General features: G+C 41.7%; 2 protein-coding genes across 3 annotated transcripts in view; both read left to right on the forward strand.

Moving 5' to 3' along the window:
• LOC106580620 (succinyl-CoA:3-ketoacid coenzyme A transferase 1, mitochondrial) overlaps positions 1-15,430 on the forward strand; it is a 188,605-nt gene extending 173,175 nt beyond the window's left edge. The window contains exons 16-17 of the mRNA XM_014161871.2: positions 14,103-14,204; positions 14,545-15,430. Of these exons, the coding sequence (XP_014017346.1) occupies positions 14,103-14,204; positions 14,545-14,580 (138 nt within the window). The 3' untranslated portion in view covers positions 14,581-15,430. The remainder of the gene's footprint in view (positions 1-14,102; positions 14,205-14,544) is intronic.
• Positions 15,431-16,216: 786 nt separating this feature from the next.
• Positions 16,217-27,341, forward strand: part of LOC106580623 (PI-PLC X domain-containing protein 3) — a 78,919-nt gene continuing 67,794 nt past the window's right edge. Inside the window, exon 1 of one of the 2 annotated variants that reach the window (XM_014161873.2) lies at positions 16,217-17,050. In XM_014161873.2, coding sequence (XP_014017348.1) covers positions 16,948-17,050 — 103 coding nt within the window. In that variant the 5' untranslated portion in view covers positions 16,217-16,947. The remainder of the gene's footprint in view (positions 17,051-27,341) is intronic. The other variant, XR_006760927.1, reaches the window with a different exon arrangement.

The raw sequence follows: 27,341 nt of genomic DNA on the forward strand, positions 1-27,341 counted from the left end.
TGCCTGGACCGTTATGCTGTTCTGCTATTCCAAGAATGTGTAACCGAAGAGAGATACCATGAATGGGCACAGAATACATAGCCTTCCCGCTGTTTTGCACGGCTCTGAGACAAGCATGGAGAAACGGAAATGTTCAAATATTCCATGAAATTCTCTAAAATAGGTGTTGACTGAATATAAGCAAGTGATGTCTACTAAATAATCAAGTTAGGTTTCTCCAGAAATAAATAATTCTAAATAATTAACTTACAAATTAGTGAGAATGTCTCACCACATGTTCAAGAATGGCCTTTTTCTCGCTCACTCTAGGTTAAATAAAAAACTAAATCTCCAAAATATCTTTACTTTTTAAACAAAGTGATTATTATTATTCCTTAATTTAGAATTATATAGAAAAGCCCCTTAGGATCTGTGAGAATATCCGAGTGAGAATGTCTCACCCCATGTTCAAGAATGGCCTTTTTCTCGCTCACTCTAGGTTAAATGTAAACGAAATCTCCAAAATAGCTTTACTTTTTAAACAAAGCAATTATTATTATTCCTTAATTTAGAGCTATATATAAGCCCCTTAGGATCTGTGAGAATATCTGAGAATATCTAACAGAAAATGCCCCTTAGATATTAATATAGAGTCCTCTAAATGTAATTATTGGCGGAGAGTCACCTAATTGAAAAAAATATTTTTAGATATACTGTTAAAAAACGGTGTAGGTCTTATTTATTTAAATAGCATATTGAAGTTAGAAGCAAAAGCCTACAACTATTTTAGCACTGTTTCGTGCTGTTCTGAGACAAGCACGACACAGGGATTCTTTAGCTAATTAGCCCAGTACTGTACTGCCGGACATCACGTTGTACAGTGCCATATTTTCCGCTCCATCCTAACAGAAACCCAGAGGGTTTTTCATGGAATAGGAACATCATAATATTAATCAAATTAATTAAGCAAGTACCAGTTAAAAGTTTGGACACACCTACTCATTCAAGGATTTTTCAATATTTTTACTATTTTCTACATTGTAGAATAATAGTGAAGACATCACAACTATGAAATAACACATATGGAATCAGTTAAGAACAAATTCCTATTTACAAGGACAGCCTACTCCTTCCTCCCCAACGGGGATTTGAGCCTCAGTCTCCCGCGTGCCCCGCATTCTGTAGTGCGGACATGGCCTGCTCTCCCTTTTGTAAGGAATTAGGCACTTTCCAATGTTTACTACAGTATGTATTGTAGACTGCACAGTAGCCTAATATACAAATAAACACATTTTGTTAATAAAATAATTATAAAAAATACTCTTTCAAAATGCAGATGTTGTTTTAGTTATGGATCCATAATGAATTACTATGGGAATAAATATCACTGATTTACAGAAATATTGGAACAAAGTTGTCTAATGAAGGCAAACAATTTAGAATCCTCCAATCCTGTAGCCTACTCCCGACCGTCATGTTGTTCATCGCCATATTTTCCATTCCATCCTAACTGAAACCCTGAGGGTTATAGAAACACCATAATATTAATCAAATTAATTAAGCCAAATTTCTTAAAATAAATCCCATATACTATGTTATTACAAAAGAGGTTTTAACTATTAAATGCTTCTCAAAGATGCCCTCTGGTGGTCAAACTATAAATAACTTGCAGTAACAGAAAAAATGGCGGAGAATTAAATGACATGCTGTGGCAGCACGCAAGGTGTGCCGCAATATGACACAACTTCTAAAGGAGGAACCACTGTACATGCTTCAGTCTGAATATCACATAGCTAGCAGGTACATGTTTCAGTCCAGATGTCACATAGCTAGCAGGTACATGTTTCAGTCTGAATACCACCTAGCTAGCAGGTACATGTTTCAGTCTCTATATCACCTAACTAGCAGGTACATGTTTGTCTAAATACTACATAGCTAGCAGGTACAAGTTTCAGTCTGAATGCCACATAGCTATCAGGTACATGTTTCAGTCTGAATTCCACATAGCTAGCACGTACATGTTTAAGTCTGAATTCCACATTCAGTGGTTCCTCCTTTAAAACTTGCGTCATACTGCAGCACACCTTGCAGGCTGCTGCAGAATTCTTTGGCACGTTATTTAATTGTCAGCCATTTTTACCATTAATGCTAGTTAGTTCTAGTTTGACCACCTGAGGGCATCTTTGAAAAACATTTGATAGTCTTCAATATTGGCATTACTAGAGAATTTAAAACCTTTTTTGTAAGAACATAGTATATGAGATTGATTTTAAGAAATGTTGCTTAATTAATTTGATTAATATTATGGTGTTTCTATTCCAAGAAAAACGAAAAACAAAACCCTCAGAATGGAACATAAAATATGTCTCTGTACAATGTGACGGTCGGGAGTAGGCTGCAGTACTAAGAGCATAAGGGGATTCTAAATTAATATCTAAGGGGCATTTTTCGTTAGGGCAAATCTCGTGTGAGAATATCTAAGGGGCTTTTATATAATTCTAAATTAATGAATAATAATAATAATCACTTTGTTTAAAAATTAACGGTATTTTGGAGATTATTTTGTTTTCATTTAACCTAGAGTGAGCGAGAAAAAGGTCATTCTTGAACATGGGGTGAGATTCTCACTAATTTGTAAATAAAGCCAGTTTGTTATTTAGAATTATTTATTTCTGTTTTTAGAGGGAGAGAAAGAGGTGTTGGTAAGCGTATATTGTCCTGCTAATAGCCCGTAATTGGCTATTATAATACTGTACATGGTGTCTAGGTCAGGATAACCAAAACATTTCTTTATTAAAGACTATCAGAAAGAATGTTGGTACTTATTTATTTTGATCCAAAGCCATGAATGATGAGTCACTCAGCTTTATGTAGGTGCCGAAGCTATATGCCTGTGCCATCAACTTGATTATTTAGCAGACATCACTTGCTTATATTCAGTCAACACATATATTTTAAGAATATCATGGAATATAATTTAACATTTTCGTTTCTACATGCTTGCCTCAGAGCAGCACGAAACGGTGCTGAAATAGTTGACCACAGCGGGTAAGCTATGTATAACGATATTTTGGACATTATTTTGTTTTCAAAAAAATGAAAGTGAGTGATTGTAATCTGAATAAAGGCCTAAATAATATTTATAAAGGCCAAAATATTTATTCATGTTCTTAGAGGGAGAGAAACCAAGGACATCCCGGCCCGCCAAACCCTCCCCTAACCTGGATGACGCTGGGCCAATTGTGCACAGCCCTATGGGACTCCCAATCATGACTGGATGTGATACAGCCTGGATTCTAACCAGGGACTGCAGCGATGCCTCTTGCACTGAGATGCAGTGCCTTAGATCATATATATAGTCCTGCTAATAGCCCATCCTAGAAATGTTATTTGCAGAATTCACACTTGTGAAAAACAGGGTTAATAGTAATAATACTTTTCCCCCCTTCCACATGTTAAAGGTTCCAATTGATAATGTTGTTTTTATCAGTTATTATATGTGAGTTTAACCATACTATTTGTTGTATTATTTGTTCTGTCTTTTCTGGTGGATAAAACTGAAATTGCAACCAATCACGTCCGGTTGTGATACAGCCAACCTAACTAAGAAATACATTAGACGATAGAATTCTCCCCCTACCCTCCTTCTAGGCAAGTCTATTGTCCTGCTAATAGCCCTGCTAATAGCCGTAATGGCGCTATACAATGTGACCGTGTAAGTTTGAAAGAGTATTTTCCTTCATTAGTATACTTTGTTCCAATATTCGTTGTTTAGTGATATTTATTCCCATAGTAATTCTTTATGGATCCATAAGTAAATAAACATCTACATGTTTAAAGAGTATTTTTATCATTATTTTATTAACGAAAGCATAAAGATACTGATGAAGAAATACAGTACTGTACAGAATATGCTTTATCAGACATTTTGGTGTTGCATGAGGTCCCTCACACGCACTTTAAACATTTGGATAATAAAGCATTTAAAGCATTTTGGAGAGAAGCCGCCTGCATTTGGTTATTAGTCTACTGTGCTGTCTGACAAGTAAACATAGCCTACAGTACATACTGTAGTAAACATGGTAAAGTGCCTAATTCCTTACATAAGGGAGAGCAGGCCATGTCCAGACTTTCTCGGTGACCTCAAGTACTCATTAACTCTGTCTTTAATGCTTTTCGGGTTGCATCAGTCATGGACAGTACTACAGTGCACTTGTGAAAAACAAGTGTTTGAAAACCTGTTTTCAAAATGCCTCCAGCTGTCCATCACTACTGTAATTAAAAACAAGGCATCTTGTTTACATCCTGTTTATATACTTTATTGTAACCACAATGTCACAAATCATTTGTGTCTACTTTTCCAATTACTTTTAGAGTTTGGGATTTACAAATGTGCGCTTTTCATGTCATTTTTCATTAAATCCAATTCGGATTTAAGTCTAACTTTTGACTGACGCCTTTAGTGAGAGGTCTAATGCTCTAATATTTAATAATTTCTAACCTCCGAATTCATATCTAAGGGTAATTTTTCGCGCCATTATTAGTTATATTGTTTTAGTTTGAACGTGCAGACTGGCACTAAGAACAGCAGGAACGTTTCCATAGTCAGAAGGGGGAGGGGGGGTCCCTTCCCCCTTCCTCCTCCTCCCTTCCCCATGGGCTAGGTCCGTCTTCTGTGCGCAGCACTGCGGCCTGTCCCGTGCCTCCTGCCCTCGTGCCTTGAATCTCATGCGCCTACCATTATCTCAGTGGATAAAGCTGGAGAACTGCAAGCCAATCCTATTGTGCGCCACTCAGGATGGAGTAGGTTGCAGTACTACAGTAAGAGCAAAATAATCCTAACATTTCCACACCCTAATTGTAGTCTAAGTTTCTCTAAGAATAAAAACCTTAGTGTAACAACAGTTTTAGTAAGTAATACTGATGAGTAGTATCAAAAAAAGATGTTTATTTTTAGAGACACAGTAGTGCCTTGGGACCCAAAAGCATAATCAGTGCTGTTACTCTCCCTTGCACAGGTCTGTAGCAATGAAGTAGTGACACAGGGTACCGTACTAAACCACAAATTACCTTTAAATCCCGCAGCATAATCTCAAAACCTTTAGTTGAGCAACCACTGTAGCTAGCAGGTACATGTTTCAGTCTGAATATCACAGGTACAAGTTTGTCTGAATATCACATAGCTAGCAGGTACATCTTTCAGTCTGAATATCACAGGTACAAGTTTGTCTGAATATCACATAGCTAACATGTTTTTTCTCATCAATGCCCTGGTTATTATTTAATTGTTAAAATTTGGACCGTTATTATACTCAAACCTCTCAGAGCAGACATCCTGTGGCCCTGAATAATGCCTGTTGATGTCTGCTGTGCTGACCAGGATAAAAGGCTGCCTGCAGACATCACTGACTCCATTGTCAGCTTGGCTGGCCAGAACAGAGGGGTCACAGTGGTGTAATGGAGGTCTGCATCGGATCATTGATTCTATGTCTTTGTGTATTCAGTATTGCAGGGGGTAGAGAGGCAGATCAATGTGGGAGCTTTGTGTGTTCAGTATTGCAGGGGGTAGAGAGGCAGATCAATGTGGGAGCTTTGTGTGTTCAGTATTGCAGGGGGTAGAGAGGCAGATCAATGTGGGAGCTTTGTGTGTTCAGTATTGCAGGGGGTAGAGAGGCAGATCAATGTGGGAGCTTTGTGTGTTCAGTATTGCAGGGGGTAGAGAGGCAGATCAATGTGGGAGCTTTGTGTGTTCAGTATTGCAGGGGGTAGAGAGGCAGATCAATGTGGGAGCTTTGTGTGGGTCCTGTAGTCGTGTTTCTCTCCGTGTCCGATTTCGCCAGACTCTGCATGTTCCTTTTCTCACTCTCTTCCTTTCTTCTTTCTGAATGTCTGTTCGTCTCTCGCTCTCGCTCTCGCTCTTTTAGTCTCGCTATAGGTGGCTATAGAATTATGACCAGTCAGGGTTTCTTCTATCCACTCCTTTCTGCTCGGGTGCATTTTAGAGCGAATGCACAACATGATTCCCAGCTAGATGATTTCTGTCAACATTTATAAAGGTTAATGGGTCTCCTATCCACCACCGTAAGCCCCTCCTCCCTCTCCTTCTTCATCCTTCTTTTCTGCTCTCTTCCCTCTATCCTCATCCTCCCCTCCCTTCTCTTATTACCTCTTCCTCTTCTTTCTCTATTTTCTCTCTCTTTCTCCTCTCATCCCCCACCACTCTCTTCTCTACCTGGCCTCTTCTCTGGTTACTTTTCTCTATTTTTTACCTCCCCCGTCTCCTTCCTCCCCCAGCAGCCTGCCAATGTGTGTTAACTAGACATTTATCGGATGAGGTGGGGGGCTGGATGGTACTGTGCCCGCTGCCCACCCCTGGAGCAGCACTCTCCGCCTAGTGCTTCAGAGCAGGTGACAACAGACATATAGAGCTGACGAGCTTTTCAAGAAAGCCTTGACTGTGCTCTCGGTCTCTGCACCTACAGTATAATAGCTCCCCCGTTACCCACTCCTCTCCCCAACAGCTGTCTATTATATTATTGCCTTCGTATGAATTCACATTACTATAAATTAGGTGTGTGTGTTTGTGTTGAAGGGGCAGGGACAGGACAGATGGATGATATGGAGACAGCTCAGCAGTGGAGACCAGCAGAGAGACTGCTTGGACTGCGCATACATAGTGTTTGGCCACCATCAGTGCTGCTTGCATTAACAGTACAGGTTCTATTTTCAGCTGGTGCTAAGGCGGCGCTAGTGTTAAACGCGCGCTAGTTTGCAATTTTGTCATTTAAAAACTGGTGCACTGGCATTTTCCAGCCCTAACGCCAGGTTTACCTCTCTTATATAAGCTCGCTTGCGCTCAGATGGGCGGGGTGGAAATATTTTAAGCGTGTCCTTAACTTGATTCAAATAATTAATTTCTATAATTTTTACAGCGGAAATGCAGCCTATCCAGCTGTGATGCGCACTGCCCATGTGAACGTGGAACAAGAGTAGCATAATGTGCTTTTGGTGCCTGTATACTTCCTATTTAGAAACATAAAAAACTCATGTTCTTTCCCATTTCGTTTTATTTGATTAAAAACCAAGCATATCCTCCCCTCTGCTCAATTAAGGATTTTTTTTTTGTCTGCTCAATGCAATTGCAAAGTAGTCAAGACTGTCGATTAAGGGTTTGGTTCCTGAGACTGCTTGGAAATCAATCTTAATCCCCAAAGCTTTATTAAAATACAACATTTGAGAGGAGTAAAACAGTAAGCTGACACATTATTTTAGCCATGCAAGTCCTGTAAAACCCCCTCCAAGCCCATCATGAAATGAGATATGAGAACCTCTGTGAATACGGTGAACCTTGTATTTAGAATTCATCTGTAACCTGTAAAAATTGCTTGTTTTCCGTTTCATATGTTCAAAACCCAAGCACTCCCTTAGGCCTACTATAACAAAGGCTGGTTCAACATCAATTTGTTTCTTTTTTATCCTGCCGATTTTATGATATCATTACATTTATTTATTGTTGTTAAAATAAAAGCTTTTTTTTTGTATAATTTAATTACAACCAAACGTATTAGAATGATTCACCTTTCTGGTATTATGGTAACAATGTCCGTGGTGCGCTTGCAATACAACTTCCATGAGGTGTGTGAATGTGATCTGATCTGTAAAATGGTTCCAATATGTATATAAAACATCATATTTTGGAGCTGTATAACGGTGAGTGGACATTCTCCCTTTCTCTTTATATTGGATATTTTTCCAGTTATGTTGCCTGGAAGAGTGGCATAGCCTATTTAAAATAAGTTGTTAGAATTTGATTACAATTATTAGTTCTCAGGGCCTCCCGAGTGGCGCAGCGGCCTAAGGCCAGTGCTAGAGGCATCACTACAGACCCGGGTTCGATCCCAGGCTGTGTCACAACTGGCCGTGATTGGGAGTCCCATGGGGCGGTGCACAATTGGCCCAGCGTTGTCCGGGTTGGGGGAGGGTTTGGCCGGGGGAGACTTTACTTGGCTCATCGCGCTCTAGTGACTCCTTGTGGCGGGCCGGGTGCCTGCGTGATGACCCCGGTCGTCAGTTGAACGGTGTTTCCGCCGACACATTGGTGCGGCTGGTGTCCGGGTTAAGCGGGCGGGTGTTAAGAACCGGGGTTTGGCGGGTCATGTTTTGGAGGATGCATGACTGTACCTTCGCCTCTCCCGAGCCCATTGGGGAGTTGCAGCGATGAGATAAGATCGAAAATGTAAATTAATTGTTTTTTTAAATAAAGATGTATTCGTTCTTTTTTTAGGCCTTATCAATAATTAATTTAAACTTGCTTACTGACAATGTTTGGCATGTCCATGCTCAGCCATAATGTAATTAGGCCTAGCCCCAGTAGGCCTAGCCCCGATATCAGTGTGAATGCTATTGAAGACATTCAATTGCTTAGAACAATGTGGACTGCAGATGGGTTCAAGTTAACGTATTTAGCAAAGATAGGTCAACATTTTGTTATTTCGTTTCCGTAAGCCAGTTAACAAACTTTAATGGACTAACATTGGAATTGGAGTTAATTCCGTAAATACACAATTTGAACATGTTTCGTCATGGAGCACGTTCTGATTGGCCGAGCCTCGACACACCCACAACTTTTTTATTCATCAAAACCCAACCTCTTTCGCGGCAACGCCAGCAAGTTTGCCGATAATTGTGATTAGTGAAAATAGCTAAAATATTTCAGACACACCCCTGAACCTATAGCTCTACCGCCTGCGCTTAGATTTACCATTGTGTTAGGTTTGTTAAAATACAGCCCTTAGATTTACCATTGTGTTAGGTTTGTTAAAATACAGCCCTTAGATTTACCATTGTGTTAGGTTTGTTGAAATACAGCGCTTAGATTTACCATTGTGTTAGGTTTGTTAAAATACAGCCCTTAGATTTACCATTGTGTTAGGGTTGTTAAAATACAGCCCTTAGATTTACCATTGTGTTAGGTTTGTTAAAATAAAGCCCTTAGATTTACCATTGTGTTAGGTTTGTTAAAATACAGCCCTTAGATTTACCACTGTGTTAGGTTTGTTAAAATAAAGCCCTTATATTTACCATTGTGTTAGGTTTGTTAAAATATAGCCCTTAGATTTACCATTGTGTTAGGGTTGTTAAAATACAGCCCTTAGATTTACCATTGTGTTAGGTTTGTTAAAATAAAGCCCTTAGATTTACCATTGTGTTAGGTTTGTTAAAATACAGCCCTTAGATTTACCACTGTGTTAGGTTTGTTAAAATAAAGCCCTTATATTTACCATTGTGTTAGGTTTGTTAAAATATAGCCCTTAGATTTACCATTGTGTTAGGTTTGTTAAAATACAGCCCTTAGATTTACCATTGTGTTAGGTTTGTTGAATATAGCCCTATATCTCCTAACCATTTTAAATCCTTCCACTACACTAGCTTAAACGCAATAGGGTCAGGCTGTCTAGTCTGGTATTGTGTTTCCCTAGAGCTTAAGCCTGTTGGATGAGAGTGGCAGTGATGGCCCTCCTGGTTACACGTTGTCCTCAAAATAATTAAAATCTTGCCTGTGTTTTCAAAATGAGTGAGGAAACGGGGAGCGTAAAACCTGCCAAAAACAATTTCCCCTGCCCTCCACAATTCACACACACGCATACACACACACATACACCTGTTTGCCCTTGAACATAAACAACACACATTCATCCCTCTGATAACAGAGAGATGAATTTAAGTATATTGTTTCATATGATGATGCTGCTGCTGATATGGGTTGAGACTGGTGGTGGTAGGGACCTGCAGCCCTAGTGTGCATCTCGTCTCAACCCTTTTTTACTTCTACCCTCAGAAGTTTTCTTAACACGTCTGGGGCCCTTTTTGCAATAGTGAAATAGTTGTGTGTGTGGCATGCAGATGTGTGTGTGAAGGTACATTTCCTGTGTATCTTATCGCTATGGCCCCCAGCGCACACTTGGAGGGCCGCCATGGCAGCGGCGGTCCCCACAGTAACCATGTGGAATGTGGTTAGCCACCATGGCAGCGGCGGTCCCCACAGTAACCATGTGGAATGTGGTTAGCCACCATGGCAGCAGCGGTCCCCACAGTAACCATGTGGAATGTGGTTAGCCACCATGGCAGCGGCGGTCCCCACAGTAACCATGTGGAATGTGGTTAGCCACCATGGCAGCAGCGGTCCCCACAGTAACCATGTGGAATGTGGTTAGCCACCATGGCAGCGGCGGTCCCCACAGTAACCATGTGGAATGTGGTTAGCCACCATAGCAGCAGCGGTCCCCACAGTAACCATGTGGAATGTGGTTAGCCACCATGGCAGCGGCGGTCCCCACAGTAACCATGTGGAATGTGGTTAGCCACCATGGCAGCGGCGGTCCCCACAGTAACCATGTGGAATGTGGTTAGCCACCATGGCAGCAGCCGTCCCCAGAGTAACCCTGTGGAATGTGGTTAGCCACCATGGCAGCAGCCGTCCCCAGAGTAACCCTGTGGAATGTGGTTAGCCACCATGGCAGCAGCGGTCCCCACAGTAACCATGTGGAATGTGGTGAGTCACCATGGCAGCAGCGGTCCCCAGAGTAACCAGGTGGAATGTGGTTGGTTTGGTAAACTGTACATTTTAAAACAGCATTCCCCTCTGGAAAGGAAAACAGCCCAAAATAATGACCTATTTATTCACAATGGAAACAGACATTCCACTGGTTCTATATAACTGCAGCAGTAAACTGCTACCTGTGGTATTGGCAGTAACCACTATACTAGCAACAGTTGGCAGTCTATTCTCAGAGTTGTCCTCTGGTTATTCCCCTCTTATGTTGCCTTCTATTAATAAACCACAGAAGACCAGCTAATTCCACAAGACAGCCCTAGTGAATAACAGGACTGGCCTCGGCTCAGACACTAATCGATGTTAGTGTGATGATGGCTTTAAGCTGTGGTCCAGTCACTAACATCACAGAAAGTCCTAGACAAGTCTCTCCCTCCCTTTGCCCTCCCCTCTTACTCTGACTTTGTAATGTTCTTTTCATGTTTTCTCCTTCCGTTCCCTTCTGCTCTCCCTCACTCTTTTATCCTTCTCCCTATCACTCCATCCTAACAGTTAGCTGTAGGTTTTGACAGCTTTCCTGAGAGTGATACTGTAGCTCTCTATCTATATCGCTCTCCATCTCTTCCTCTCTCTCTTCTCACTCTCTACCCCCTCCTCTCTCTCTCTCTCTCTCTCTCTCTCTCTCTCTCTCTCTCTCTCTCTCTCTCTCTCTCTCTCTCTCTCTCTCTCTCTCTCTCTCTCTCTCTCTCTATATCTATGCTCAAAAAAATAAAGGGAACACTTAAACAACACAATGTAACTCCAAGTCAATCACACTTCTGTGAAATCAAACTGTCCACTTAGGAAGCAACACTGATTGACAATAAATTTCACATGCTGTTGTGCAAATGGAATAGACAACAGGTGGAAATTATAGGCAATTAGCAAGACACCCACAATAAAGGAGTGGTTCGGCAGGTGGTGACCACAGACCACTTCTCAGTTCTTATGCTTCCTGGCTGATGTTTTGGTCACTTTTGAATGCTGGCGGTGCTTTCACTCTAGTGGTAGCATGAGACGGAGTCTACAACCCACACAAGTGGCTCAGGTAGTGCAGCTCATCCAGGATGGCACATCAATGCGAGCTGTGGCAAGAAGGTTTGCTGTGTCTGTCAGCGTAGTGTCCAGAGCATGGAAGCGCTACCAGGAGACAGGCCAGTACATCAGGAGACGTGGAGGAGGCCGTAGGAGGGCAACAACCCAGCAGCAGGACTGCTACCTCCGCCTTTGTGCAAGGTGGAGCAGGAGGAGCACTGCCAGAGCCCTGCAAAATGACCTCCAGCAGGCCACAAATGTGCATGTGTCTGCTCAAACGGTCAGAAACAGACTCCATGAGGGTGGTATGAGGGCCCGACGTCCACAGGTGGGGGTTGTGCTTATAGCCCAACACCGTGCAGTACGTTTGGCATTTGCCAGAGAACACCAAGATTGGCAAATTCGCCAATGGCGCCCTGTGCTCTTCACAGATGAAAGCAGGTTCACACTGAACACATGTGACAGACTTGACAGAGTCTGGAGATGCCGTGGAGAACATTCTGCTGCCTGCAACATCCTCCAGCATGACCGGTTTGGTGGTGGGTCAGTCATGGTGTGGGGCGACATTTCTTTGGGGGGCCGCACAGCCCTCCATGTGCTCGCCAGAGGTAGCCTGACTGCCATTAGGTACCGAGATGAGATCCTCAGAACCCTTGTGAGACCATATGCTGGTGCGGTTGGCCCTGGGTTCCTCCTAATGCAAGACAATGCTAGACCTCATGTGGCTGGAGTGTGTCAGCAGTTCCTGCAAGAGGAAGGCATTGATGCTATGGACTGGCCCGCCCGTTCCCCAGACCTGAATCCAATTGAGCACATCTGAGACATCATGTCTTGCTCCATCCACCAACGCCACGTTGCACCACAGACTGTCCAGGAGTTGGCGGATGCTTTAGTCCAGGTCTGGGAGGAGATCCCTCAGGAGACCATCCGCCACCTCATCAGGAGCATGCCCAGGCGTTGTAGGGAGGTCATACAGGCACGTGGAGGCCACACACACTACTGAGCCTCATTTTGACTTGTTTTCAGGACATTACATCAAAGTTGGATCAGCCTGTAGTGTGGTTTTCCACTTTAATTTTGAGTGTGACTCCAAATCCAGACCTCCATGGGTTGATAAATTGGATTTCCATTGATTATTTTTGTGTGATTTTGTTGTCAGCACATTCAACTATGTAAAGAAAAAAAGTATTTAGTAAGATTATTTCATTCATTCAGATCTAGGATGTGTTATTTTAGTGTTCCCTTTATTTTTTTTTGCAGTATATATATATTCCTCCCTCTCTCTTCCCTCCCCTTCTCTCCCCTCCCTCTCTCTCTCCTCCCCCCCCGCCCCTGTCCTTCTGACTACACCATAGCCTCTACCATACAGATCTCATATCCATCTCCTGACTCTGCCTGTGCTCACTGTAGCTGGGTTATGGCTCCATCTATTTTAATTGCTTCCTTCCCTTGTGTTATTTTTCTCCATTACAGGTCCAGCAATACAGTATCATGCTAGGAGAAGAGGATAGCAAGCTCTTTTAGAGTATTGAGACAAAGCCCATATCTTACAACAGCAGGCAGTATCCCAAATGAATGTTGGTCTAAAGTAGTGCTATTACCAACATGGTGTGGTCTGAGACGCAGCCAGTGTCATTGGGAGTCTAAAATGGCTAGGGTGGTGAGACTCGGGTCAGACTAGTCTGGCCTTGTTAACACAGAGTAATGTCAGACAGTGGAACTCCTGTGGATTCAGGTGTTAGCTGTGGTCTTTTCCTATTCTCTCATCCAGCTAGATCTTTCTTGGGATGTTTTTTTGGCAATGAGAATAGTGACATTTCATTTCAATCTTCATTTTCTGATGATTTGAACAAATAAGCACTTTTCTCTTGTCTGTAGACATTGACCTATTGAGCTGAAATGCAGGACCCTGCAGAGTGCATTGCCAGACCTTGAGTTTTGTTTGAAGTAAAGTGGATCTCTGTCAGAGAACTCAACAGGCAGCGGTCCAACCCTCTATCCCGATACCCAGCATTTTAGATGTGGTCTTATTGAATAAATGCATCTCTCTCTGTCTATCTCTCTCTCTCTCTGTCTGTCTCTGTCTCTCTCTCTGTCTCTGTCTCTGTCTCTCTCTCTCTCTTTGTGTCTCTGTCTCTGTCTCTCTCTCTCTCTTTGTGTCTCTCTCTCTGTCTGTCTCTCTCTTTGTGTCTCTCTCTCTGCCTGTCTCTCTCTCTCTCTGTCTCTCTCTCTTTCTTTGTCTCTCACTCTTTCTCTCGATCTGTCTCTCTGTGTGTGTCTCTCTCTCTGTCTGTCTCTCTCTCTCTCTGTCTCTCTTTGTCTCTCTCTCTTTCTCTTGATCTGTCTCTCTGTGTGTGTCTCTCTCTCTCTCTCTCTCTCTCTCTCTCTCTCTCTCTCTCTCTCTCTCTCTCTCTCTCTCTCTCTCTCTCTCTCTCTCTCTCTCTCTCTCTCTCTCTCTCTCTCTCTCTCTGTCTCTCTGTCTCTCTGTCTCTCTCAGGCTGTGTTTGATGTGGACAAGACTAAAGGTCTGACTCTGATTGAGGTGTGGGAGGGGCTGACCCCAGAGGACATTAAGTCATGCACAGGAGCACACTTTGAGGTGAGTCATACAGGGACAGCCGGTCTGGCCACTCCAGGATTGTGTTGTCCAAAGCAAGAACAATGCTTTAGCCAGCCAACTTTCCACATAGGAAAGTTGCATATTTACTAGTTGCAAAATAAACTTGAAACAGGAATGGAATTACATGATACCCTCAGTAAATCCATATTTAACTTGAATTGTCTTCGTAACCACAAAACCAAGAGTGTTTATGAAAGGTAGCAGACTAAATTATTGATCCTGCTCAGTGAAATACTATCAATAGTAACAGATGGTTTCTCTCCTTTCAAAACTCTGTCTCTCACTCACTCTCGCTCTCACCCTCTCTGATGTCCAACAGGTGTCTCCAAACTTGAGGTCCATGCAGCAGGTCTAGAAGCTGGGGGAAGTGTCCGAGGCTATGGCTTGAAGGCTGTGTTAATCTCTCCATATGTGCGAAGGAAGGAACACAAACTATGAACTAATGAACAAAGTTCCTCCTAATGTTACTGAACACCGCTTCCATCTACTAAATCATAACGTCACTGAAACATTACTGTAACATCCATTGATGTACAGCAACATGTGAGATGCATAAATAAGCAATGCCTAGTTTGGTTGTGGTTGTTAAGAAACCAATAGTGTGATGATGTTGAAGATATTCTATGAATTGAATTGAAAATAATTGTTGTCCCTGACATAACTGAAGAGGAACTGTGTAATATATATTTAGTAATAACGTCATGTTTTAATTATATATTTTATGCTACATCAACACAGAGGCTATTCTCTCCAAAACGTATAACACAAACAATGATGGACTGCATTTCATTCCAGTCAGTTGTCCCCTCCCTTCTGCACTTGTTCACTCCCCTCCTTAGACGCGCATCAGCCAGGTACTCCGGTAGATAGGTATACCCTGTAAGTAATAGCTCCAACTAGTTTCAGACATACTGTGTTCACTGATGCAGTGAAATGGGAATGAATTGGAGAAGGGAGGAAGCACAGCTCTGGTCTGACATCAAAACTGATATTATCTAGATTTTTATTTGCGTTTGAGCCTCTCCACTTCATCCTAGTTTGGTACTTCAGTTGAATGGTCAGCCTCATGGAAACAAACACTTAATAATACAGGCTACATGGTTTCAGGTATTTTAGCCACTACAATGTGAGGCCTTACGTTTTCTACCCACACGTTTCCCTGCCCTGTATTTCTATATAATATTAAACTAGGTATGTTACCTTGATGTCCATTTTCTGTTGTATTGCTTTTCGCTATCCCATCTTTTGCGGGTTGCACATAAGTCTCAAAATTCTTTAGCACTACTTCCTGATTAATTTTTAGATTTATGACACCTCAACTATTTCTTCATAATTTCTGTGTGACAGTGAAGGGAGGAATGAAGCATGTTGAGAGTATTGAACACGTAGGGCGATCTCTTGGTGAGTTGAGCTCTGTATCATTGTCAACAATTCATTGAACAAACTGAATGAATGCTCCTTCTCTCCTCTGAGAAGCTGCAAGGCTGACTCAATCCTATCATATCGCTCTACTGTATGTTCTGCCCTAAAGTTCCTCCTTCATTAGCCACGTTTGACATAATTTAGCTCCGAGCAACTAGAGGGAATTAAGTCGTTCCTTTCTTTGTCAACACAGCAGGTTCCAGGCCGCTATTTGGATGATTGGCATGCAATGACATTCTTGAATCGATTTGTCCACTTGAGAAGAGCGCGCGGTCCAGTTACCTGAGGGATTTAACATAGTTGTAGAATGCAACCAGAGGTGCTTCTTCACTTGGGGTTCAAAAAGAATATAGATGTAACATCAACCGGGAAAAAAATCAAAATGTTGCGAATATGTTGTGAAACAGTCGGTAGCGCATCAAGGGTACACATTTCTAAATATAAGGCGAAGTAGATGTATAATTTAGCCTATTTAGACAAAACATATGCGTTTGAGTGAGGTTTCTTTTAAACTCTGGCCTGGTGTCAAAATATGTCCAATGTTATGAATTTATTCAGTGCTTGACTTGGACTGAAATATGTATCATTCTGTGTGCCGGTCCTGTTTACATTTAGGTGCATGAGCTCCACAATACGTTTGAGCTAATATTGTAAAATAGCTCAAACAGTAGAAATGTTGAGGTGCCGGTACTCCGCGCAGGTGAGCTCATCCCCAAGTCAAAAACTGCATTTATTCAAGTGAAACTTTACAAATCCAGACAAGCAAGAAGATAACATCAATCGGTGAACGTGTCTTATTCCCAAGGCTCTTCTCCAGAAAGCGCTGGTGTCGGGAAAGCAGATTTGATCAATTCAGCACCACAGGAGTGGACAGCGGCGCTATACACCGACGGGCAAACACAAAGCCATGGATGCAGTATTTGTAGTGGAGAGCAGGAGAGTCATTCGCGGTTTCAACCAGAATGGGACATAGAATTGATTATTGAATTAAGTCAACTGACGATGGCTGGGCCCACCCTCAATTCAATGACTTCACAGGAATACATCACTCGCCGCCATGAGATCACCCTAAAATCACAATTATCAAAAACAACTGTTTATCGACATATCCTATGAAACGTGTTCGATATCCACATGTTCGCGCCATTCAGGGGGTGTGGCGTGGCGTGAACTCGCTCTCAGGCACGCTGGTGTGTGTGTGTGTTGCGTGTGGGTGAGTAGTAAGGGGAGCGAGCGTTGCATAGAGAAATCGCACTCAACGCTCGCGCAGGCAGAGAGTGGGAATATAGTGCGCGGTGGCATGGCTTCCTCTCACGGGAAAAGCGAACCCAGGTTCGCCGACTGGATGGCAAATTTACCGGAGAGCATGCACAGCATCCCTCTCACCAACCTGGCCATTCCGGGTAAGAGTCCCATCTTAGCTTTCACGGCTGCGTAAAGGTGCGCATTGAAAATATGTATCGCTGATCTTGTGAAGTCATTTAGGCTTCTTCCATAGATGATAGATATTTTACGTTTTAGTCATTTAGCAGATGCTCTTAGCCAGAGCGACTTACAGGTAAAGTGCCTTGCTCAGGGCACATCAGAGTTTTCACCTAGTCCGCTCGGGATTCGAACCAGCGACCTTTCGGTTACTGGTTCGGTTAACGCTGCCGCCCGGTCCAGATATTTATTGTTGTGTTATGTGTCTATCTGCGACAGAAATATTGAGTTGTAGAACTGAAGGTGAAGTCAGTGACCTAGCCGGTGACCTCTTCAGACGAATAACCGAGACAGAATTGTCATCTTCCATGCAAAAGGTTGTTTCGTTCTCACTAAAGTCGTAGGCTATAGGCTACAGTAGTCTCTCAAAACAACGTTGGAGAGATGGCACTTGTTGCGTTAAGGCGAGAGTTACGTGTAAGTGCAACACTATCTTCAAACGAATAGGATACTGTTGGGCTGCTAGGGCTCGATATGCTATGCCAAAGGCTGAGACGTGTGTCGAGGTCTATCGGCTTGATTAAAATCAAATGTGTCCTTGAGGGAGGGGTATGAATGATCTTACTAAAAGCTTGCTAATTCAAATTAATACATTAAAATGTCATTTCAACTAGTGGCCCGTTGTGCCCCTTTTTAAATATGTTTTAATGTATAACTGAAATCGTCCCTTTTTTGGGGGGTAGGATATAGCAGGTTATGTGTTAATGTGATCTTTGGCAGTGCGTAGGCTGTTAGCCTGAACGGGGCATAACAGGGTTCATTGCATTGCAACCATGATAGCCTATGTGCTGCTCATGAGTAGCCTACCGTCACATAATGTGTTGAATTTGTGGGTTTATTGATTTGTAGGGATCTCTAAATCCCCATTCAAAAGGTTTGTAGCCAGGTCAATCTCCAGTCTTTGCAGACTGTAGACATCCTTGACCCATTCAAAGACCTTAGTCCTTTCCTTCCTTGAGGAAACCAGTGATCTGACATAATCAGACTGCATATGGTCAAATGTTAAAAGCAAACCTTGCATATGCTTGCACCCTGCCTAGTTTCTAGACTACATTATCATAAGTATGTGTAGTGCATCTCAGATCCTCTGCGATCCCTTCTAGGAAGACAGGATAGAAACAAGATGGAAGGAAAGAAGTATGTTTCAAGTGTTGTAATGGGCCATTGTCTTGGCATTAGCATCCAAAAGTGCTGCCAGCTGTTTGGATGTTTCGACTGATCATGCGGCAGGTCTCCTGAGACTGCAGCTCTGATTGGCTGTCTGGATTAAGACCCAGTCACTGATTTCACTCCTCTTGTGGAATGGCCAATTAACATCCTGAAAATTCTAGTGATTAGCTTCACTTATCATACACTGGCACACACACACACATGCATGCAGGCGGAGAGTATTGGCACTCACTTAAAATGTATATCAAACAATAACCATTGATTTCAAAGTTCAACAAACTCTATGCACAATGACTACTTTTAACAATGTACACTGAACGTAAAAAAAAGGCAGGGGACAGCAGGGGTTCCTACAATGCAATACAATGGCTTTTATGAGTCATTATCTGGATCAGAAATTAAACAAATGATATTGACATGAGGTGAGAACTTGTATATCTGGGAAATGAACATGCATATCAATAATGATTACTTAAAGTTGAAGTCAAAAGTTTACATACACCTTAGCCAAATACATTTAAACTCAGTTTTTCACAATTCCTGACATTTAATCCAAGTAAAAATTCCCTATTTTAGGTCAGTTAAGATCACCACTTTATTTTAAGAATATGTAATGTCCGAATAATAGTAGAGAGAATGAAATAAATAAAAGCTAAAATAAATCATCACATTCCCCGGGGGTCAGAAGTTTACATACATTCAATTAGTATTTAGTAGCATTGTCTTTAAATTGTTTAACTTGGGTCAAACGTTTCGGGTAGCCTTCCACAAGCTTCCCCCACAATAAGTTGGGTGAATTTTGCCCATTCCTCATGACAGAGCTGGTGTAACTGAGTCAGGTTTGTAGGCCTCCTTGCTCACACACGCTTTTTCAGTTCAGCCCACACATTTTCTATAGGATTGAGGTCAGGGCGTTGTAATGGCCACTCCAAAACCTTGACTTTGTTTTTCCTTAAGCCATTTTGCCACAACTTTGTAAGTATGCTTGGGGTCATTGTACATTTGGAAGACCCATTTGCGAACAAGCTTTTTCTTTTTGACTTATGTCTTTAGATGTTGCTTCAATATATCCACTTCATTTTCCTTCCTCATGAAGCCATCTATTTTGTGAAGTGCAACAGTCCCTCCTGCAGCAAAGCACCCCCACAACATGATGCTGCCACCCCCGTGCTTCACGGTTGGGATGGTGTTCTTCGGCTTGCAAGCCTCCCCCTTTTTCCTCCAAACATAACGATGGTCAGTATGGCCAAATAGTTATATTTTTGTTTCATCAGACCAGAGGACATTTCTCCAAAAAGTACGATCTTTGTTCCCTTGTGCAGTTGCAAACCGTAGTCTGGCTTTTTTATGGCGGTTTTGGAGCAGTGGCTTCTTCCTTGCTGAGCGGCCTTTCAGGTTACGTTGATATAGTTTTACTGTGGATATAGATACTTTTGTAGCCGTTTCCTCCAACATCTTCACAAGGTCCTTTGCTGTTGTTCTGGGATTGATTTGCACTTTTCGCACCAAAGTACGTTCATCTCTAGAAGACAGAACGAGTCTCCTTCCTGGGCGGTATGCCTGCTGCGTGGTCCCATGGCGTTTATACTTGGGTACAATTGTTTGTACAGATGGTAACTTCAGGTGTTTGGAAATTGCTCCCAAGGATGAACCAGACTTATGGAGGTCTACAATTTTTTTCCTTAAGTCTTGGCTGATTTCTTTTGATTTTCCTGGGATGTCAAGCAAAGAGGCACTGAGTTTGAAGGTAGGCCTTGAAATACATCCACAGGTACACCTCCAATTGACTCAAATAATGTTAATTAGCCTATCAGAAGCTTCTAAAGCCATGCCATCATTTTCTGGAATTTTCCAAGCTGTTTAAAGGCACAGTCAACTTAGTGTATGTAAACTTATGACCCACTAGAATTGTGATACAGTGAATTATAAGTGAAATAATCTGTCTGTTAACTTCTTCGGGATCGGTTTCCCATCCACGGGATGGTTGAGCTAACGTAGGCTAATGCGATTAGCATGAGGTTGTAAGTAACAAGAGAATTTCCCAGGGCATAGACATATCTGATTATTGGCAGAAAGCTTAAATTCTTGTTAATCTAACTGCACTGTCCAACATGAAAAGTTACTATTAACCTCTATGGGCTAGGCGGGATGAATTCGTCCCACCTACGTAACAGCCAGTCTAATCCAGTGGCGCGATTTTTGAATTGTTTGAAATACTATTACCTTAATTTCTCAAACATATGACTATTTTACAGCTATTTAAAGACAAGACTCTCGTTTATCTAACCACACTGTCCGATTTCAAAAAGGCTTTACAACGAAAGCAAAACATTAGATTATGTCAGGAGAGTGCCCAGCCAGAAATAATCAGACACCCATTTTTCAAGCTAGCATATAATGTCACCAAAAACCCAAACCACAGCTAAATGCAGCACTAACCTTTTATGATCTTCATCAGATGACACACCTAGGACATTATGTTATACAATACATGCATGTCTGTTCAATCAAGTTCATATTTATATCAAAAAACAGCTTTTTACATTAGCATGTGACGTTCAGAAAAAGCATATCCCCCGCAAACTTCCGGGGAATTTACTAACAGTTTGGTAAATTACTCACGATAAACGTTCACAAAAAGCATAACAATTATTTTAAGAATTATAGATACAGACCTCCTCTATGCACTCGATATGTCCGATTTTTAAAATAGCTTTTTGGTGAAAGCACATTTTGCAATATTCTAAGTACATCGCCCAGGCATCACGGGCTCGCTATTTAGACACCCGGCAAGTTTAGCACTCACCATAATCATATTTACTATTATAAAAGTTTGATTACCTTTTGTTGCCTTCGTCAGAATGCACACCCAGGACTGCTACTTCAATAACAAATGTTGGTTTGGTCCAAAATAATCCATCGTTATATCCGAATAGCGACGTTTTGTTCGTGCGTTCCAGACACTATCCGAAATAGTAAAGAAGTGTCGCGCGCATGGCGCAATTCGTGACAATAAAATTCTAAATATTCCATTACCGTACTTCGAAGCATGTCAACCGCTGTTTAAAACCAATTTTTATGCCATTTATCTCTTAGAAAAGCGATAATATTCCGACCGGGAATCTGCAATAAACTAAACAGCCGAATTAAAATACTCCACGGGGGCTAATCGCGCACGCGCCTCACTCCATTGTCACCTAATGGGACACTTGAATAAGATGATAATCTGTTTCAGCCTGAGGCTGCCTCGTCAACCTTCATGATTTTCCCGCGTCCTGAGAGCCTATTGGAGCCCTGGGACAGCTAAGATCCTTACTTTTCAATAAACAGATGCAAGACGCACGACTCCTTGTCAGACAGGCCTCTTCCTGCATGAAACCTTGTCAGGTTTTTGCCTGCAATAGGAGTTCTGTTATACTCACAGACACCATTCAAACAGTTTTAGAAACTTCAGGGTGTTTTCTATCCAAACCTGAACAATAATATGCATATTCTAGCTTCTGAGTTGGTGTAGGAGGCAGTTAAAAATGGGCACATATTTTTTCCAAAATTCTCAATACTGCCCCCTAGCCCAAACAGGTTAAACAAATTAGGCATATTTTGGGCATTCTTGATACAAAATTTTGAACATAAATCCAATGGTTCATTGGATCAGTCTAAAATGTTGTACATACACTGCTGCCATCTAGTGGCCAAAATATAAATTGCACCTTTGCTGGAATAATTCATTATGGCCTTTCTCTTGCATTTCAAAGATGATGGTACAAAAAAATACAAAAGAATGCTTGTTTTTTTTTCTCCTTTGTATTATCTTTTACAAGATATATTGTGTTGTTCTCCTACATTCAATTCACATTTCCACAAACTTCAATGAGCTTCCTTTCAAATGGTACCAAGAATATGCATATCCTTGCTTCAGTGCCTGAGCTACAGGCAGTTAGATTTGGGTATTGCATTTAGGAGAAAATTGAAAAAAAGCGGCGGATCCTATAGAGGACTTCTTGGCTGACACAACGCAGTGCCTTTGGAAAGTTTTCCGACCCCTTTTTCCACATTTTGTTACGTTACAGCCTTATTCTAACATTTTATTAAATAGTTTTTTTTTGCCCTCATAAATCTACACAAAACACCTCATAATGACACAGTAAAAACTTGTTTTTATAAATTTTTGCAAACCCCCCCCCCCATGATATCACATTTCCATAAGTATTCAGACCCTTCACTCAGAACTTTGTTGATGCACCTTTGGCAGCGAGTACAGCATCGAGTCTTCTTAGGAATGACGCTACAAGCTTGGCACACCTGTGTTATGTGAGTTTCTCCCATTCTTCTCTGCAGATCCTCTCAAGCTCTGTCAGGTTCGATCAGAAGCTTTGCTGCACAGCCATTTTTTAGGTCTTTCCAGAGATGTTCGATCGGTTTCAAGTTCGGGCTTTGGCTGGGCCACTCAAGGACATTCAGAGACTTGTCCCAAAGCCACTCCTCCATTGTCTTGGCTGTGTGATTAGGGTCTTCAACCTGTTGGAAGGTTAACCTTCACCACAGTCTGAGAACCTGCTCCACAGCGCTCAGGATTTCATCAAGGACCTCTCTTTACTTTGCTCCGTTCATCTTTGCCTCGATCCTGACTAGTCTCCCAGTCCCTGCCGCATAAAAACATTCCCACAGCATGATACTGCCACCACCATGTTTCACCGTAGGGATGGTGCCGGGTTTCCTCCAGACGTCACATTTGGCTTTCAGGCCAAAGAGTTCAATCTTGGTTTCATCAGACCAGAGAATCTTGTTTTTCATGGTCTGAGAGTCCTTCAGGTGCCTTTTTGTCAAACTCCAAGCAGGCTGTCATGTGCCTTTTACTGAGGATTGGCTTCTGTCTGGCCACTCTACCATAAAGGCCTCATTGGTGGAGTGCTGCAGAGATGGTTGTCCTTCTGGAAGGTTCTCCCATCTCGACAGCGGAGCTCTGCCGTTCTGTCAGATTGCCCATCAGGTTGTTGGTCACATCCCTGACCAAGTCCCTTCTCCCCCGATTGCTCAGTTTGACCGGGCGGACAGCTCTAGGAAGAGTCTTGATGGTTCCAAACTTCTTCCATTTAAGTATGATTTGAGGTGACTGTTCTTGCAACCCTTCAATGCTGCAGAAAGGTTTTGGTACCGTTCCCTAGATCTGCGCCTTGACACAATCCTGTCTCGGAGCTCTGTGGACAATTCCTTCGACCTCATGACTTGGTTTTTGCTCTGACATGCAACTGTGGGACCTTATAAAGACAGGTGTGTGCCTTTCCAAATCATGTCCAATCAATTGAATTTACCACAGGTGGACTCCAAGTTATTAAAACATCTCAAGGATGATCAATGGAAACAGGATGCACCTTAGATACATTTCGAGTCTCATAGCATAGGGTCTGGATACATGTAAATCAGGTATGTGTTTATTTTCTATAAATTTGCAAAAATTTCTAAACCTGTTTTCGCTTCATCATTATGGGGTTTTGTGTGTCGATTCAAGGGTTTGAATACTTCCCGAAGGCACTGTATATTGAATGTTAGCTAGCTAATTACCTAGTTAATGAAATATTGTTTCCCAAGAAGTAAACTTTCTAGCTGGCTACAGTCATTGGTGCTGCAGCCAGCAAGCTAATTACCTAACAAAAAGGTGGCTAACTACCACAATGAAATAATTCAGCTATTTCTGATAAAATGTTACCCTATATCTAGTTATACACTTTCTGACAATTTTACTATGTATCCAAAACGCAATGTAAGTGTTGATGTTAGTTGGCAGGGGTCTTTAATACAGAATAAATGTGTTTTGATTTCTAATCACTTTTAAGACTTTTTTTCTAGTAGATGTTTTCTAAGACCTTTTGTCCATCTGTTTGACCAGAAATCAAAGCCTTTCCTTTTCCTAATTTTTAGGATAGAAAATGGTTGAAAAATGTGTGTATACAAAATAAGATACTATATATATTTTAAATTAAGGCATATGAGATATATATTTTCTGGACACCCAATTTGACATGCTTCTATGAACTTAACAAGTTGGTGCTCATGGGCCTTTTACAAGGAAATGACCATAGGTTTTTTATGTATCAGCTATCCACATCATATGCTATAGCAATCAGGTGCCTGACGGCACAGTCGATGACGTGGCACGCAACCATTGTTTGATACATGCAACGTTTGAGCAGGAGAACGCGATGCAAATCTCTGTTTCTCTGATCTATCCTCAGAGACTAAAGAGGAATGGCATGGCATACTCCACTCCTCCCAATGGAGGAAACACACACTTCATTAATCTTCAGGGTATTTTGTGATGTGATTTGCAATCGAGCATCGCTGTGTAACATGAAAGTCTGGGAAATGAACTGCCAGAGATAGCCCTGCAGCCAAGAGGTCTAGTTAAATCATGTAACACAACTGAAATTCCACCTGCTTATATATCAATATCTCTGAAAGCAGAATTAGCCCCATAAGCCATTCACTTATTGATTTCTCCTGGTGCTGGTGTGTTATTTGTTTATTTGGATCCCCATGAGCTTTTGCAGAGGCAGCAGCTATTCTTCCTGTAGTCCACAAAAAACACCAAACATAACAAAATACTGCTAGACAAGAACAATCACACACATTTTTTAATAAAACGATATGCAACCAACACCACAAAATACCACAAAATAAAACCAACACCACAAAATAAAAACAACTTTGTCAAACAGACTTGACCATGATAACTGATCATCCAATATTACATCTAGAAGTTTAGCTTGCTCAATGGTCACCCTTTATACACTCCAGTTGAGGTGTAGGTCTTAGCATTTTTAACCAAATACAATGCTTTTAGATTTATTTAAGACCAGTTTTTATTACGAATCTGATACTGACTAACTCCTTATTAAGAATTTCAATGATCTCGCTGACATGTAGTGTCGCATCATCCACATACATAGTCATTCTAGCTTTGTGTAAGACCAGTTGCAAATCATTTGTAAAAATAGAGAAGAGCAACGGTCCAAGGCAACTGCCCTGAGGGACACCGCACTGTACATAGTGGTTCCTCTTTTAAGTTGCGAGCTAACACCACGGAACTTAGAGGTACCCAGCGTCACGGCTTCATTGCTCCAGACCACCGCAAGAGGGAGTTAGAGCACTCATTATGCATTTGGGTCCCAAGGTTTTTATATGACCAATCATATTGAGTGGTTCTGATGACAAATTTGACGCGAGCCACCCGTCCCTGGTGACTTTCTTCAGCAAAGATGGCTGACAAAACATTACGGTGGAGGCAAATGTAAGTCATTATAACGCCATAACGAGTCAAGCAAAACATTTACAATTGAGAGGAATATGTTAGTTAATGTAGAGAAACGATTGTGCATATTTTTGTCATAAAGTTAATTTATGAAAATTGCTATTTAGCAAGTTAATTGACTAGCCAACATTAGCCAGCTAACTAGCTGGTGTTATGACATGAGTGCCTTTGTCATTCGTGTTTAATGTTTTAGGAATTCCTTAGAGAACCAGCAAACCAGGCTGTCGTCTTGTGAAACAGTGGATGTAAAGAATCTAGCCAGCTAAAGCGTTTACTGCAAATTGAATGTACAATTGTGTTAGCTTGCCTTGCTTATATTTGCCATGCAATACATCTGAAGTAACATAGCTAGCTAACTATTTATTTGCTTATTGTGTAGTGGAGGATAAAAATAACTGTATGCCTATGGATGTGTAGCTGGCTACAGTATGTAGCTGATCTGTGTATGGGCCCTAAAACATCTGTTATGAATGTTAGTTCAGAACCTATGAACCTCAGCTATCATAGTTGTTGTATTGACTACAAGTCTGAATGGCATTAATGAAGCCTATGGATTGAGTATAATAACTTTATTGTGTGACGGTTGCAAGTCCTATATACATGCGTGGTAATAACTACAGTACATGAGATCCCCACATTGTAGCCTGTACATTGAATATATTCCCTGATCATGTACTCTTCCTTGGCAAATAAAGGTGCGGTTCAGGTATTTGTATTTATTATGCATCCCCGCAGCAGCTACTCTTCCTGGGGTCCTGCAAAATTCAGGCAGTTATACAATTTAAAGAACATTACAATACATTCACAGATTACTCAACACACTGTGTGCCTTCAGGCCCCTACTCCACCACTATCACATATCTGCAGTACTAAATCCGTGTGTATGCATGTGTCTGTGCCAATGTTTGTGTTGCTTCACAGTCCCCGCTGTTCCATAAGGTGTTTTTTTTAAAAATATTTATATATTTTTTTTAATCAAATTTTACTGCTTGCATCAGTCACTTGATGTGGAATAGAGTTCCATGTAGTCATGGCTCTATGTAGTACAGTGTGCCTCCCATAGTCTGTTCTGGACTTGGGGACTGTGAAGAGACCTCTTGTGGCATGTCTTGTGGGGTATGCATGGGTGTCTGCGCTGTGTGCCAGTAGTTTAGACAGACAGCTCTGTGCATTCAACATCTCAATACCGCTCACAAATAAAAGTAGTGATGAAGTCAATCTCTCCTCCACTTTCAGCCAGGAGAGATTGACATGCATATTATTAATATTAGCTCTCTGTGTACATCCAAGGGCCAGCCGTGCTGCCGTGTTCTGAGCCAATTGCAATTTTCCTAAGTCCCTCTGTGGCACCTGAACACACGACTGAACAGTAGTCCAGGTGCGTCAAAACTATGGCCTGTAGGACCTGCCTTGTTGATAGTGCAGAGCATTGCTTTATTGTAGACAGACTTCTTCTCTCCATCTTAGCTACTACTGCATCAATATATTTTGACCATGACAGTTTACAATCTATGGTTACTCCAAGCAGTTTAATCATCTCAACTTGCTCAATTTCCACATTTATTTATTAGAAGACTTAGTTGGGGTTTACGGTTTAGTGAGTGTTTTTTCGAAATACAATGTTTTTAGTTTTAGAAATATATTTAGGGCTTAATTATTCCTTGCCACCCACTCTGAAACTAACTGCTGCTCTTTGTTTGAGTGTTGCTGTAGTAGCCGACGTGTGTCGTGTC

This window comes from Salmo salar, chromosome ssa20, assembly GCF_905237065.1.
Source record: "Salmo salar chromosome ssa20, Ssal_v3.1, whole genome shotgun sequence".
Classification (NCBI taxonomy): domain Eukaryota; kingdom Metazoa; phylum Chordata; class Actinopteri; order Salmoniformes; family Salmonidae; genus Salmo; species Salmo salar.